Source organism: Thamnophis sirtalis, unplaced genomic scaffold (assembly GCF_051295495.1).
Source record: "Thamnophis sirtalis isolate CommonGarterSnake01/CBP01778 unplaced genomic scaffold, rThaSir2_p1.2 scaffold_2, whole genome shotgun sequence".
NCBI classification, from domain to species: Eukaryota; Metazoa; Chordata; class Lepidosauria; order Squamata; family Natricidae; genus Thamnophis; species Thamnophis sirtalis.
The window spans coordinates 5035102-5048461 of NW_028261382.1; the positions used below are offsets into that span (position 1 = coordinate 5035102).

Here is a 13360-nt window from a genome sequence, read left to right on the forward strand (position 1 = left end):
GAGTTGAAAAGGAGGCAATGCCAGCCCCCTTGGCTTCCGGGGTGTGGAGAGGGAGGATCTGGCCACTGGGGGGGTGGGGGAGGTGGAGGGGGCCAAGAGGGAGGAGGGGAAAAGGGAAGGGTGGAGAGAGTCGCGGGGAAAGAGGAGAGAAGGAGTAGGGGGTGGTGGTGGCATGATAGCGGTGGCCCAGGGTTTGAGGGGGCTGCCACAAGGAAGAAGGGCTCCACTTATTTTCCAAAGCTCCAGAAGGCAAGACAAGGAACAATGGATGGAAACTAATCAAGGAGAGAAGCAACTTAGAACTAAGCAGAAACTTCCTGACAGTGAGAACAATGAATCAGTGGAACAGAAGTTGCCTCCAGAAGTTGTGAATGCTCCAACAACGCTGGAAGTTTTCAAGAAGATGTTGGATAATCATTTTGCCTGAAGTGGTGTAGTCGTGCCTAGGCAGGGGGTTGGACTAGAAGACCTCCAAGGTCTTCTAATCTAATTCTGTTACTCTTATTCTATTCCTGACAGTGAGAACAATTTAACCAGTGGAACAGCCTGCCTCCAGAAGTTGTGGGTGTTTTCCATCGCTGGAGATTTTTTTAAGAAGAGACTGGACAGACACCTGTCTGAAGTGGGACACAGTTTACTGCTTGAGCAAGGGGGAGGACTAAAATCTTCCAAGGTCCCTTCAAATACTATTATTCTATTCCATTCTATTCCTATTCCTATTCTGTTCTATTTTATTCTATTCTTATTCCCAATCCCTATTCTATTCTATTCCATTCCATTCTATTCCTATTCCTAATCCTATTCTGTTCTATTTTATTCTATTCTTATTCCCATTCCCATTCCCAATCCCTATTCTATTCTATTCTATTCCATTCTATTCCTAATACTATTCTGTTCTATTTTATTCTATTCTTATTCCCAATCCCTATTCTATTCCATTCTATTCCTAATCTTATTCTGTTCTATTTTATTCTATTCCTATTCCCATTCCCAATCCGTATTCTATTCTGTTCTATTCTATATTATTCCATTCCATTCTATTCCTATTCCTAATCCTATTCTGTTCTATTTTATTCTATTCTTATTCCCATTCCCAATCCCTATTCTATTTTATTCTATTCTTATTCTTATTCCCATTCCCAATCCCTATTCTATTCTATTCTATTCCATTTCATTCTATTCCTATTCCTAATCCTATTCTGTTCTATTTTATTCTATTCTTATTCCCATTCCCAATCCCTATTCTATTCTATTCCATTCCATTCTATTCCTATTCCTAATCCTATTCTGTTCTATTTTATTCTATTCATATTCCCATTCCCAATCCCTATTCTATTCTATTTTATTCTATTTTATTCCATTCTATTCCTAATCCTATTCTGTTCTATTTTATTCTATTCTTATTCCCAAACCCAATCCCAATTCTATTCTATTCTATTTTCTATTCTACCCTGATGGTTTAGCAGACAAAGAAAGAAGGAAGGGACAGCATGAATGGAAAAGTTTGAAAGCTTGAAACAAAGATGGCTCTAATCCAATAACTGCTTTGTGCCAACCGCACGGCCATAGGGTGCCTATTGGGTATTATGGCTGTCTGGGATTGAACTATAAACTAAATTTAGCAGCACTGGAGAGAAATTGTATTTTCTGTGGAAGACCTACCCTGAGTCATTGGCTGGTTGACTTCTGAGCTTAGAAAGGGATCCTGAGGACAACACAGGGCTACGGAAGTTGGCTGATAAATAATCAACATTGTATCTCGGATTCCAGAGTGCATGTGAGGTCCGATGCAATGGTGGGATTCAAATTTGTTACTGCCGGTTCTGTGGGCGTGGCTTGATGGGCGTGGCGTGGCTTGGTGGGCGTGGCAGGGAAGGATACTGCAAAATCCCCCATTCCCTCCAGATCAGCTGGGACTCGGGAGGCAGAGAATAGATGGGGCGGGGCCAGCCAGAGGTGGTATTTGCCGGTTCTCCGAATGACTCAAAATTTCCGCTACCGGTTCTCTAGAACTGGTCAGAACCTGCTGAATACCACCTCTGGTCCGTTGGGCTTTGATTTTACATGGAGCTTTTTGCATTCCCAACAATACTGTGTGTATTACAGAGAGCCCTTGACTCATCCGGAGATCACCAATTCGTTTTTATCCATTTTCAGCAAAAAGTTCATAAAGGGTTTCCAGACTTTTTTCTAAAAGTAGTTATTGCTCCTTCTCAAGTTCATGTATGATGTGGCTTATGTTTTGATCAAACCAGAGGCAATTTGATGATGCCAATAAACACCCCAATTTCTCTCATTTAACCTCCTTCCTCCCACCTCCCAATTTTATTGTATTTGGAGTTTTTTATTGGCTTTTAATGAACTTCTAATGAGCCAATCCATCTTAATAAGCACTGGGAGTTCCAACATTCACTCTGCCATTTTAAATACTGTTTATTCCATTTTTTTTTAACCTCACGCTTGTCAGTAATGCCTTTTTAATTGGAGGTTGGCTTTTGAATAGTTGCCGACTATTTTGGAATTCATTCTGAAGGGCAATGTGTAAATATTTAAAACAAACAAACGTTTAATGGATTGTTTAGATTATTCCACGGTGATCACCCAGCCACAACCTCTAGTGAGACTGTACTGGAAACCTAATCGGTATTTCTAAACAAGCACCTGCGCTTGTTAATTAATATATGCAGGGTTTATGCAAATCTGTCTCCTCTTTTGAGTTGCATTTACTTATTTTCTTTTACAATTCATGAGTGGCTAAATCCCAGTCAAACCCACCAGGCCTGGAACAGAAGGTGTATTTCGCCCCCACCTCCCCCCCCCCCCGCTAATGCTGATTTATAGTTTATAGTTTATAGTTTATTTATTTGTATGCCGCCCTTTTCCCTGGGGGCACTCAGGGCGGCTCACAATCAAAAGGAAGGGGGGGACAGACTTTTACATATAAGACAGTACATGATTAAAACGCAACATTCATACCATTCGGGCGGGTTACAATCATTAGCCCCAGGCCTGACGGGATAGCCAGATTCTGAGGGCTGTGCGGAAGGTCTGGAGGGTGGTGAGAGTACGAAGCTCCACGGGGAGATCGTTCCATTGGGTCGGGGCTACCACCGAGAAGGCTCTCCTCCGCGTGGTGGCCAGTCGGCATTGGCCAGCAGATGGAACTCGGAGGAGGCCTAAACGATGAGATCTAATAGGTCGTGTGGAGGTAATTGGCAGTAGGCGGTCTCTCAAGTACCCAGATCCACTACCATGGAGGGCTTTATGGGTGACAAGTAGCACCTTGAAGCGTATCCGGAGATCGACAGGTAGCCAGCGCAGCTCGCGGAGGATAGGTGTTATGTGGGTGAAGCGAGGTGCACCCACAATCGCTCGCGCGGCTGCATTCTGGACTAGCTGAAGTCGCCGAATACTCTTCAAGGGCAGCCCCATGTAGAGCACATTGCAGTACTCCAGCCTAGAGGTCACAAGGGCCTGAGTGACTGTTGTGAGGGCCTCCCGGTTCAGGTAGCCTGTTCTTGAGATGAGAGGTTTTTATAATTTTTCCCCTCTCTTTTTAATATAAATTTTATTCACAGGATACAAAGGAAGCAAAGATAATACAAAATATAGAATAGAATAATAGAATAAAATTCTTTATTGGCCAAGTGTGATTGGACACACGAGGAATTTGTCTTTGGTGCAGATGCTCTCAGGGTACATAAAAGAAAAGATACATTCATCCTAAATCTCAAGGTACAACACTGAATGATAGCCATAGGGTACAAATAAGCAATCAAATCATTCTAGGAAACTATTAATATAAATCATAAGGATACAAGCAACGAAGTTACAGTTATCAGTAACTTCTCCTAACAGGAAGTGGGAGGAAATGGGTGATAGGAACAATGAGAAGATTAATAGTAATAGTAATGCAGACTTAGTAAATAATTTGACAGTGTTGGAGGAATTATTTGTTTAGCAGAGTGATGGCGTTCAGGGGAAAAACTGTCCTTGTGTGTAATTCTGGTGTTCAGTGCCCTTTGCGTCGTTTTGAGGATAAGAGTTGAAACAATTTACGTACAGGATATGAGGGGTCTGTAGATATTTTCACAGCCTCTTTTTGACTCGTGCAATGTGCAGGTCCTCAATGGAAGGCAGGTTGGCAGCCATTGTTTTTTCTGCAGTTCTAATTATTCAGAGGAAGTCCGTGTCTGTCTTGTTGGGTTGCAGAACCGAACCAGACAGTTATGGAGGCGCAGATGACAGACTCAATCATTCCTCTGTAGAACTGAATCAGCAGCCAATTGCGAGTTAACCACGGAGAGCTCTATGTAAGAGGTTCTCAGTCATCCAGGCTTGGCTAGAAGACCTTCAAGGTCCCTTCCAGCTCTATTCTATTCTATTCTATCCTATTCTACATTCCTTCTATTCTATTCTATCCTATCCTACATTTACCCTATCCTATCCTAAATTCCTCCTATTCTATCCTATCCTGTTCTACATTCCTTCTATTCTATCCTATCCTACATTCCTCTATTCTATTCTATCCTGTTCTACATTCCTTCTATTCTATCCTATCCTACATTTACCCTATCCTATCCTAAATTCCTCCTATTCTATTCTATTCTATCCTACATTCCTTCTATTCTATTCTATCCTATCCTACATTTACCCTATCCTAAATTCCTCCTATTCTATTCTATTCTATCCTATCCTACATTCCTCCTATTCTATTCTATCCTATCCTACATTTACCCTATCCTAAATTCCTCCTATTCTATTCTATTCTATCCTATTCTACATTCCTTCTATTCTATTCTATTCTATCCTGTCCTACATTCCTCCTATTCTATTCTATCCTACATTTACCCTATCCTATCCTACATTCCTTCTATTCTATTCTATCCTATCCTACATTTACCCTATCCTATCCTAAATTCCTCCTATTCTATTATATTCTATCCTACATTTCTTCTATTCTGTTCTAGCCTATCCTATCCTACATTCCTCCTATCCTATCCTCTCCTCACGACTAGCAAACCATGGTGGAGAAACCCCAACCCTTCCCAGCACAAGGCTGAGCCCCCATGTACCACACTAGGGCTGCCTCCCCTCCCCTCCTTCCTCATCCACGCAAACCCCACTGCCCGCAGCTCCCCGCATTCTGACGAGCCACCAAGCCTGGGGGAAACCGCAGGGAGGCGGTCCCTTCGCGGGAACAGCGGGCGTAAGGAGGAGGAGGAGGAGAGGCCACGCCCTCCCTATGACGTCGCCGCGCTGAGATAGGAGGACACGCCTTCCCCCCGTGACGTCCAAGGCGCGTGGGCGGTGCCCTCAGGCTCCTCCCTCCTCCTCGCCTTTCTGCGCTCTCGGCGGCCGCCTCCTCCGGTGGGCCGGCTCTCGCGAGAAGGAAGAGGCGAGTTCTCGCGAGACTCCGGCGCTGCCGCAGAAGGAGACCGCTCCGTCGCTGAGGGGGGGAAAGAAAAGGCAGGAGAAGGCGACGCCGAAGGGCGCCGGAGTCCGCGACGCCCGCCTCGTCTTCCTTCCTTCCTTCCTCCTCCTCCTCTTCCTCTCGCCTCCCCTTCCCCTCTCCTCCCTCGCCGACCGCCGCCCCCGCGCCCCCTGCCCGCTCTTCCTCCTCTTCCTCCTCAGCCGCCGCCGGGACGATGCTGCGGGGCCCAGCCACCCTCCCCGCGGCCCTCTCGCTCCTCCTCCTCCTGACCACGGCGGGGAGCCTCTGGCCGACGCCGGTTGGCGCGCAGAGCGGTAAGGAAAGGCGGACCGGAGTGGGGGGGAGGGGGGAGGCCTTGAGGGGGCGAGGAGCCGACCTGAGGCGGTGATTGACAAGGGGGCGGGGCCTGGGAGGGGAGGGGCTCCTCGCGGGGCGGGGCCAGGAGGGCCTGATGGATTCTGCCTCTGGAAGGCGGGTACCAAGGCGGATCTGGTTGGGGATGGGAGACCACCAGGAAATCCCGAAGCCTGTAGGATTTATTTTTATTTAGTTTGCAGCTGGTGTACAAGGTGACAGGACTAGGAATAAACAAGAGTAAGGACAAGGGAAATGGGTACAAATAAATGGGGGCGGTAGGGCAGGGACGGTGGGCACGCTGGTGCGTTTAGGCACGCCGCTAGATAGGAAAAGAGAAAATATGTGGGGAAAGAGAAGATACATAGGGAAAGAAAGAAAGCAATGGCAGGAAAAACCTCAGGGAAGGCAGGTTGTCGTCAGAGTCACCCTTTTCCCCTCCCTTAGGCATGGCTGAGGGTGGGTCTGTTGCAGCAGAAGGCGAGGAAGGATCTGGAGAAATCTACCCAGGATTTCAGCATGGGAGCAGCTGCCTTTTATCTTTTAGCAATAGCAGTTAGACTTATATACCGCTTCATAGGGCTTTCAGCCCTCTCTAAGCGGTTTACCGAGTCAACATATCGCCCCCAACAACAATCCGGGTCCTCATTTTACCCACCTCGGAAGGATGGAAGGCTGAGTCAACCTTGAGCCGGTGAGATTAGAACCGCTGAACTGCAGATAACAGTCAGCTGAAGTAGCCTGCAGTACTGCACCCTAACCACTGTGCCACCTCGGCTCTTTTGCAGGGGGAAAGATAATGTCCTTGAAGCGTAGCCAGGTTTGGGGAAAGTCACGGGCCCCATGTCATCAGAAGGGTGCATTTTTATCTGCCCTAATCTGAGGCCCTCCAGATGTGCCGACACTACGATCTCCAAGCAGCACAGCTAAGAGCATCTGCGCCAAAGACAAACTCCTTGTGTGTCCAGTCACACTTGGCCAGTAAAGAATTCTATTCTATTCTAACAGCTGAGCATTCTGGGAATTGTAATGCCCGCACGCCCTGTTAAAATAGGTGGGAGGAGGTTGGCGTAAGATCTTGGGGACTAGAGTCATTGGATGCCAGGTTAAATTCCTTTGAAGGTACTTCACTTCAATGTTTGCTTATTAGCTGGGAGAAGATTAAAGGGATGAGTACAGAAGCAAGGAAGAGGAAGAGCGGTTATTGTAAGTTGGCTTTCTTAGGGAAAATGCCCTTGGGTCATTGGCAATAAGCTTGGCCACCAAAAATCCAATTTATTGCTATAGGATGAGTAAATAATATTGTTATAGGGGTAGTCCTTGACTTACAGCCACAATTGAGCCCAACATTTCTGCTGTTAGGTGAAAAATGTGTTAAGAGCCGAGAGCCGAGGTGGCGCAGTGGTTAAATGCAGCACTGCAGGCTACTTCAGCTGACTGCAGTTCGGCTGTTCAAATCTCACCGGCTCAGGGTTGACTCAGCCTTCCATCCTTCCGAGGTGGGTGAAATGAGGAGCCGGATTGTTGTTGGGGGCGATATGCTGACTCTGTAAACCGCTTAGAGAGGGCTGAAAGCCCTATGAAGCGGTATATAAGTCTACCTGCTATTGCTATTAAGTGAGTTTTGCCCCATTTTACGACTTTCCTTGCCACAGCTGTTAAGTGAATCACTGCCGTTGTTCAATTAGTAACACGGTTGTTAAGTGAATTGGTCTTCTCCATTGACTTTGCTGGTCAGAAGGTCACAAAAGGTGACCTGGGACGCAGCAAAGGTCATAAATATGAGCCAGTTGCCAAGCGTCTGAATGATCACGGGGGATACTGCAGTGGTCGTAACGATGAAAAAAATGTCATAACTCAATTTTTTCCAGTGCCATTGTAACTCTGAACTAACAGGTCACTAAATGAACTGTAATAAGTCGAGGACTACCTGTATTGTTTCCAGTGATGGTCTGAAATCTGATTTGGAAACTGCCCTCTATGCCATGCAGTATGTAAGCTCTTTAATCTAAAAATACAAAATCATTTGAATTGTCTGCAGAGTTGGTCAAGAGGTTTGACCTGAAAAAGGCAGGGAAGATGTGGAAATCAGGTGTACTTGCTAAAAGTTGCTACAGGGCGGGGCAGAAAACAGTTTCAGTGTATTCTAGGTGTGTTGGAACTGCAGTTCCTCAGAGTCCAAACATGGCCCAAAAATGCAAGATTGGCTGTTAACTCTTGCAAGCCAGGTCCAGATCTCTGCATTGCTACATAGCTGACTTATGAACCTCAAAATGGCTGGCCTGGCTTACAATGTCCCTGGAAGCTGATGAAAGGAAGGCAATAAAAAGATAGATAAAAATCTGTGGCAGTATCAGAAGGAGATGATTAATTTAAATTGGCAAGAGGTTTAATAATATGGGTAAGTGGCAGCAAGGAAGGGACAGTAAAGGGTCAAGAATTTAGAACAGACAGAATATATAGTTATGGAGGAAATCCTGCTGTTCCTGGAGGACCAGAAGGTTTAAAAAAGATCTACTAAGAAGGGGGGGGGAATGTTTTTTCCTATGTCCCTTCTATCTTCAGTTGTTTAACAAGAATGAAATGAGTCCATTTTAATGAACACTTTAACTTTCCTGCAGCCTTTCTGTTCATTCCTAAGCTTCTCCCGCCCCCAAAATGCCTAAGAATAGCTTAAGTATAAAGCAAGGAAACATGGCAATGAAAATGTTTAGAGACGCCTGTGTTGTAAGACAAAAGCATGTTTTGTTACTGGGGTTAGTGGGATCCCTAAAGCAGTCTTATGACACTGCTCTTCTGAAGAGTGGCTGCATTCTGTTTGATCAGATAGAACATCTGCATGCTTTGTGCTCCTTCGCAACTCAAGAGAGTCCTTCTGATAGGTCTATCATGGAACATCTTTTCTGATCCAGAGAACTGTGAGAAACATGAGTTTGCATCCGAGTGGGTGACGCTTGTCAGTACAGAGAGTATAAAATGAATACAGAAAAACCCAGCATGTCCAAAGAAAATCCAGGAAGCATTTTTGTGGTTAAAGACCAAAAGATGAGCACGTAGGAGCAATATCACAATTGAATGCTGTAGCAGAAAAATTGATTTGTTATTTTGATACCAAAATTATACCTTTTTCCCCCTTCACTTTCTTTCCAGCATGACCAGTGTTTTCAAAAAGACAGTTCTGAACATTATAGAACATTGATTCCTGAATACTTAATTTTGAAACAAATTAAAGGGGGAGTTGTCTATGGCTTTCATTTTTTTCCTGTTGCTCTTAGTAATTTGTAAAATTATATCAAAATTTGAACTGCTTTAAATCAAGTTGACTAGAAAATAAATTACAGATAAAGGAAAACCCATAGTACTCGCAAAGAACCAATTTGGACTGTTTTGTTTCATGTGCTATCATGCCAAATCTGAATTAAATAAAAGCAGAATTAGTACAGTAACAGAATTGTAGAGTAAGTGGTTAAGTCTTAAGATTGTTGTCTAGAAATTTATTGAACAACTTTTATGTGACTGATCACTTACAGGCTTTGGATATATTCCAATTTTCTGGCAGATCAATGCAAGAAGAGGCAATGTGAACAAGGAACCTTTCAAATCCTTTACAGTAGAAATATTCAGACTTTCACTCTTCAGTAATATATGACAATAACTGGCTTTGGTAGGATGAAATAGACTGAATTAGTGCAAAAGCTAATGATGATAAGTAGGTATCTTCAGAATAATAACTGATTTACATCATGAAAGTGAGACATGGTTGAAGTCCTTTCTTTCCACGTGTTCATTTGACCTTGAAAATGTGATTAGTGTGGATAGTGCTAATATTAAAAAGAATAAAGATCTTCATTTTAGTGATTGTACTACAGAGGATTGCTATTAAAATTAAAATCTGTATCGTCTTGAGTGTAGCTGCTATAAGAGTTGTGGTCTGGGTCAAAGAAACATTTAAATTAGGAGATTTGCGAAGTGACGTAAATTTATTATTCACAAAAGCTTCTTGATAGAAGTGGTTAAATATAAAATTCTATTCGTTCTATGACTTTATATTTCAGTTGTGCCTATTCATAAGCACCAAATGCATCTATTGCTCTCGCCATATTAAAGGATTAGCCTCCGAGCTTGAGAATACAAAGATCACTCGAGCAGAACTCATTTGGAAACAGCTCAACTTCTTGCTAACTGGCGTAGGATGCACAAAGCAAAGGAAGGGATTTTGTGTTTAAGGCGATGTATATTTTAGCAGCACCGTCAGAGGGCGAATGGCTCAGCAGGATCGTATCGCTACGCTCAGGCCTGTATTATGATTCTGCAACATTAACATTATCCAGCACAGCTTTTAGTGAGATGATGCCTTTGGTCACCTTAATAATTTAGTATACGTATGACCCATTTCATGACTTGCTTTATAGAACCTGCAGACAAAACTACATTAAGATCCATCGTGTTCGGATTTGTATTTTTGTTACAGGCTTTTTTTTAGAAGGCTGTAGAAACCATTTGTCACCATCTTGAAGAAACTAATTGAAGCTGATAATACAAACTATCCAGTGTATTCAAAATTATTAAATAGGTATAGCGCTGGTCAAAATTATAACAATACTCAGAAACACTTACCTTAACTAGATTTGCAGACATTCTGTTCAATTGTATTTAGCAGAATTTTCTTTTTATCGAAAGAGAATAAAACTGTATCATAGCTAGGTGAGGTTCCAGAACCGTAAAAGCAAAAATGTGGTGGATATTGAATATTGCAGCACAATGCTTATACGTGTATTAGCTGTACTGGTTTGAGTTTTCACCAAATTAGGATTGAAAGTTTTGCTGTAATTTTTTAAGACAGTAGTGTCCCATGCTTCACTAGTTAGAACCAGAAACTTTCCCTCAGCTATATCATTAAGAAATGGTCAGCAGTGTGGAGTTAAATCAGCAAATATTTTATACCTTTCTTGCCACCAAATAGGAAACTGAAAAGTGTGACAGGAATGATTGCTGATCTCATAGGGAGGTGCTTTGTGAAATGGGAGGCAAAAACTGAGTTCTTTCTTGGCTGATATACTATATTGATTTCCAACAATGGTTGCCTTACTTCATGATTGAATGCATATTGGAATAGGAGGGAAATGACTGTCTGTAACTCTCCAGGGTGACTCAGTGTATAAACAAGCAGGTAATACCTTCTACGTTGTCATGAAATATTTTGCAATCTAGTTTAGGTGTTGTTTGACAAACAGAAAAGTAATCTTATAACTTTAAGTAATTGGTAATCTAGGTGTAATCTACCTTATTAGACGTAGTGAGGGCTAGTTGAGTGTAGCGGTTAAGGCATTAGGCTAGAAACCAGTAATCCGTGAGTTCTGATCCTGCCTTGGGCACAGAGCTAGCCCACTTGTACTTGGGCATGGGATTTGAGAACAAATGAATTCTTAGTCATTAGGAAAAATCCCACTTGTACTATGCGCTTAAAAGATACCAAATTAAAGGAATTGAAAATGCTGATTCAGTTCTTGGGGAGAAAAATAGAGATCTACATGGGATCGTTATTGGGTGCGTGACTATAACAGTAGTATGATTGTTTGCCTAATTTTCGCATCTCTGTGGTCCGTTTGTTTTTAATCAGCATAAGTTTGTGGTAATGCAGCGATTATTGCAACACAAGAGTTCTTTTAAGTGTGGGCTGCTATAAGATGTGTAAGACAATTTATCCGACTGTCATACATCCCTCTGGGCTTGAAATAAGAGGAGATCAAAGCACAATCTTGGTGGAGCCCTGGTTATAATAGAGAGCTTTTTTCCTAATCCCAGTGTTATATCCAAAGGAGATAATAAAGGGGAATTATTGAAGTTTAAACAAAGGGAATTCCTGATAAGACTTAAGATGTCCATCCAGTTTTTAACCTCCTCCCTAGGAACTATTATTAAAAGATGGAACGAAGAGGTGGGGGGGACAGACCCACTCTCTTTCTGTCGCAGACTAAGAATTGGCTTGTCTCCCTTAAAACTGGCTTTTCTGCCAATCTCACTTTCCTTCTTTTGAACTCACACTATAACCACTGTTGTAGATGGGCATGTCTCTCTTTTTTTTTTGGTTTTTTTTTGTGTGTTTTCTGCAATTTCATTTGCTTTCTTTATAAGATCTGTTCTTTTTTCCACCCCACCCCCCCACCCGTTCATCTGTCATGGCATTTCTGCTGCCCCCTTTTCCTCTCTAGCTGGGTTTGTCAAGTCGCCTATGTCAGAGACTAAGCTCACAGGGGACGCCTTTGAACTGTATTGTGACGTGGTTGGGAACCCCACCCCAGAGATCCAGTGGTGGTACGCTGAAGTCAACCGGGCTGAATCTTTCAAACAGCTGTGGGACGGGGCTCGAAAGCGCCGTGCCACCATTAACACTGCCTACGGGGTGAATGGCGTGAGCGTGCTGAGAATCACTCGTCTTACCTTGGAAGACTCTGGGACGTATGAGTGCAGGGCGAGCAACGACCCCAGAAGGAATGACTTGAGGCAAAATCCTGCCATAACGTGGATACGAGCCCAGGCTACTATAAGCGTCCTTCAGAGTGAGTTCAGCTCCTCAGAGCAGTAGTGTCGTAGTCTCTAGAGGCACTCCCAGAGATCCTCACCCCCACCCCCCACCTCTCTTGTGACCCTTAGTATCACCCACCGATCCGTCTTCGTTGCGTGCATGTGTGTGTGTGTGTGTTTGGGGGGGGGAAAGTTGTGTCGATTTCTTCATTTGTGGACGTGTCCAGTGTGTTTTTGCCACCTTCTTTAATGTGTCTCCTCCTCCCTAGGATCACAAGTATTGAGAATCTTTGATTCTAGTTCCTCTGAAAAGCAAGCTGGTATTGGAATGTTTTGTTTCCTTTTGCTTTTATTCCTTTCTATTTATTTGTTTGTTTTACCTTTTATAAGTAGGCTCTGTGCTGTCCTAGTTTCTCCACGAGTGCCTTGTCTCTTTTGCGTTCATTCTTAACCTAACAATTTCTTTTTTTTATTTATTATTATTTCGTTTATTCGGATATCATGGAATTGCCTTCCTTTTTTCTTCTCGGTTTTTAAGTCCGTAGACTCTCGTCAGCAACCTTTACTGCCTGAAAAAATGTTGGGTTTCCCCTTTAAGTCAGAAGTTGCTTTTTATAAACAACATACCTACTGAAACTTCCCAGATGTTGAGTCTTTGCTTGGTACTTTCCTTGGTTACTTACAAATACAAAAGAGGCAGTCCAAAGCCTTTCCTTTCTCATCCCCTTCCTGTAACACTCAAGTTTTGTCTCCTTACATACAAAGCTAAATTGCCTGGGATGATCTTGTAGCTGACTTATTTATTAAGCCATTGGTTCTATCAGAAGGCTTAGAAATCATGATTACATTCTAAAATGTTGTCAGAGGTGGTTCCTGAACAGCCCCATCTCACAGAGTAGCAGGCAGCCAATGAATCGATAAAGAGTTAATATCCATCATTGCATGAGGATTTTTATTTTGAAAGGTGACGTGTAAATTCTTACAATAAAAATGAATATTCGGCACACATTAAGTTTCATGTTTAGGAAAGATTGGACAACTTCTTGG

General features: G+C 43.1%; 1 protein-coding gene across 2 annotated transcripts in view; it reads left to right on the forward strand.

Annotated features, from left to right (window-relative positions):
- The first annotated feature begins 5398 nt into the window (after nucleotides 1-5398).
- Nucleotides 5399-13360, forward strand: part of NPTN (neuroplastin) — a 32588-nt gene continuing 24626 nt past the window's right edge. Inside the window, exons 1-2 of one of the 2 annotated variants that reach the window (XM_087704073.1) lie at nucleotides 5399-5748; nucleotides 12001-12348. In XM_087704073.1, the coding sequence (XP_087560199.1) occupies nucleotides 5649-5748; nucleotides 12001-12348 (448 nt within the window). In that variant the 5' untranslated portion in view covers nucleotides 5399-5648. The remainder of the gene's footprint in view (nucleotides 5749-12000; nucleotides 12349-13360) is intronic. The other variant, XM_087704074.1, reaches the window with a different exon arrangement.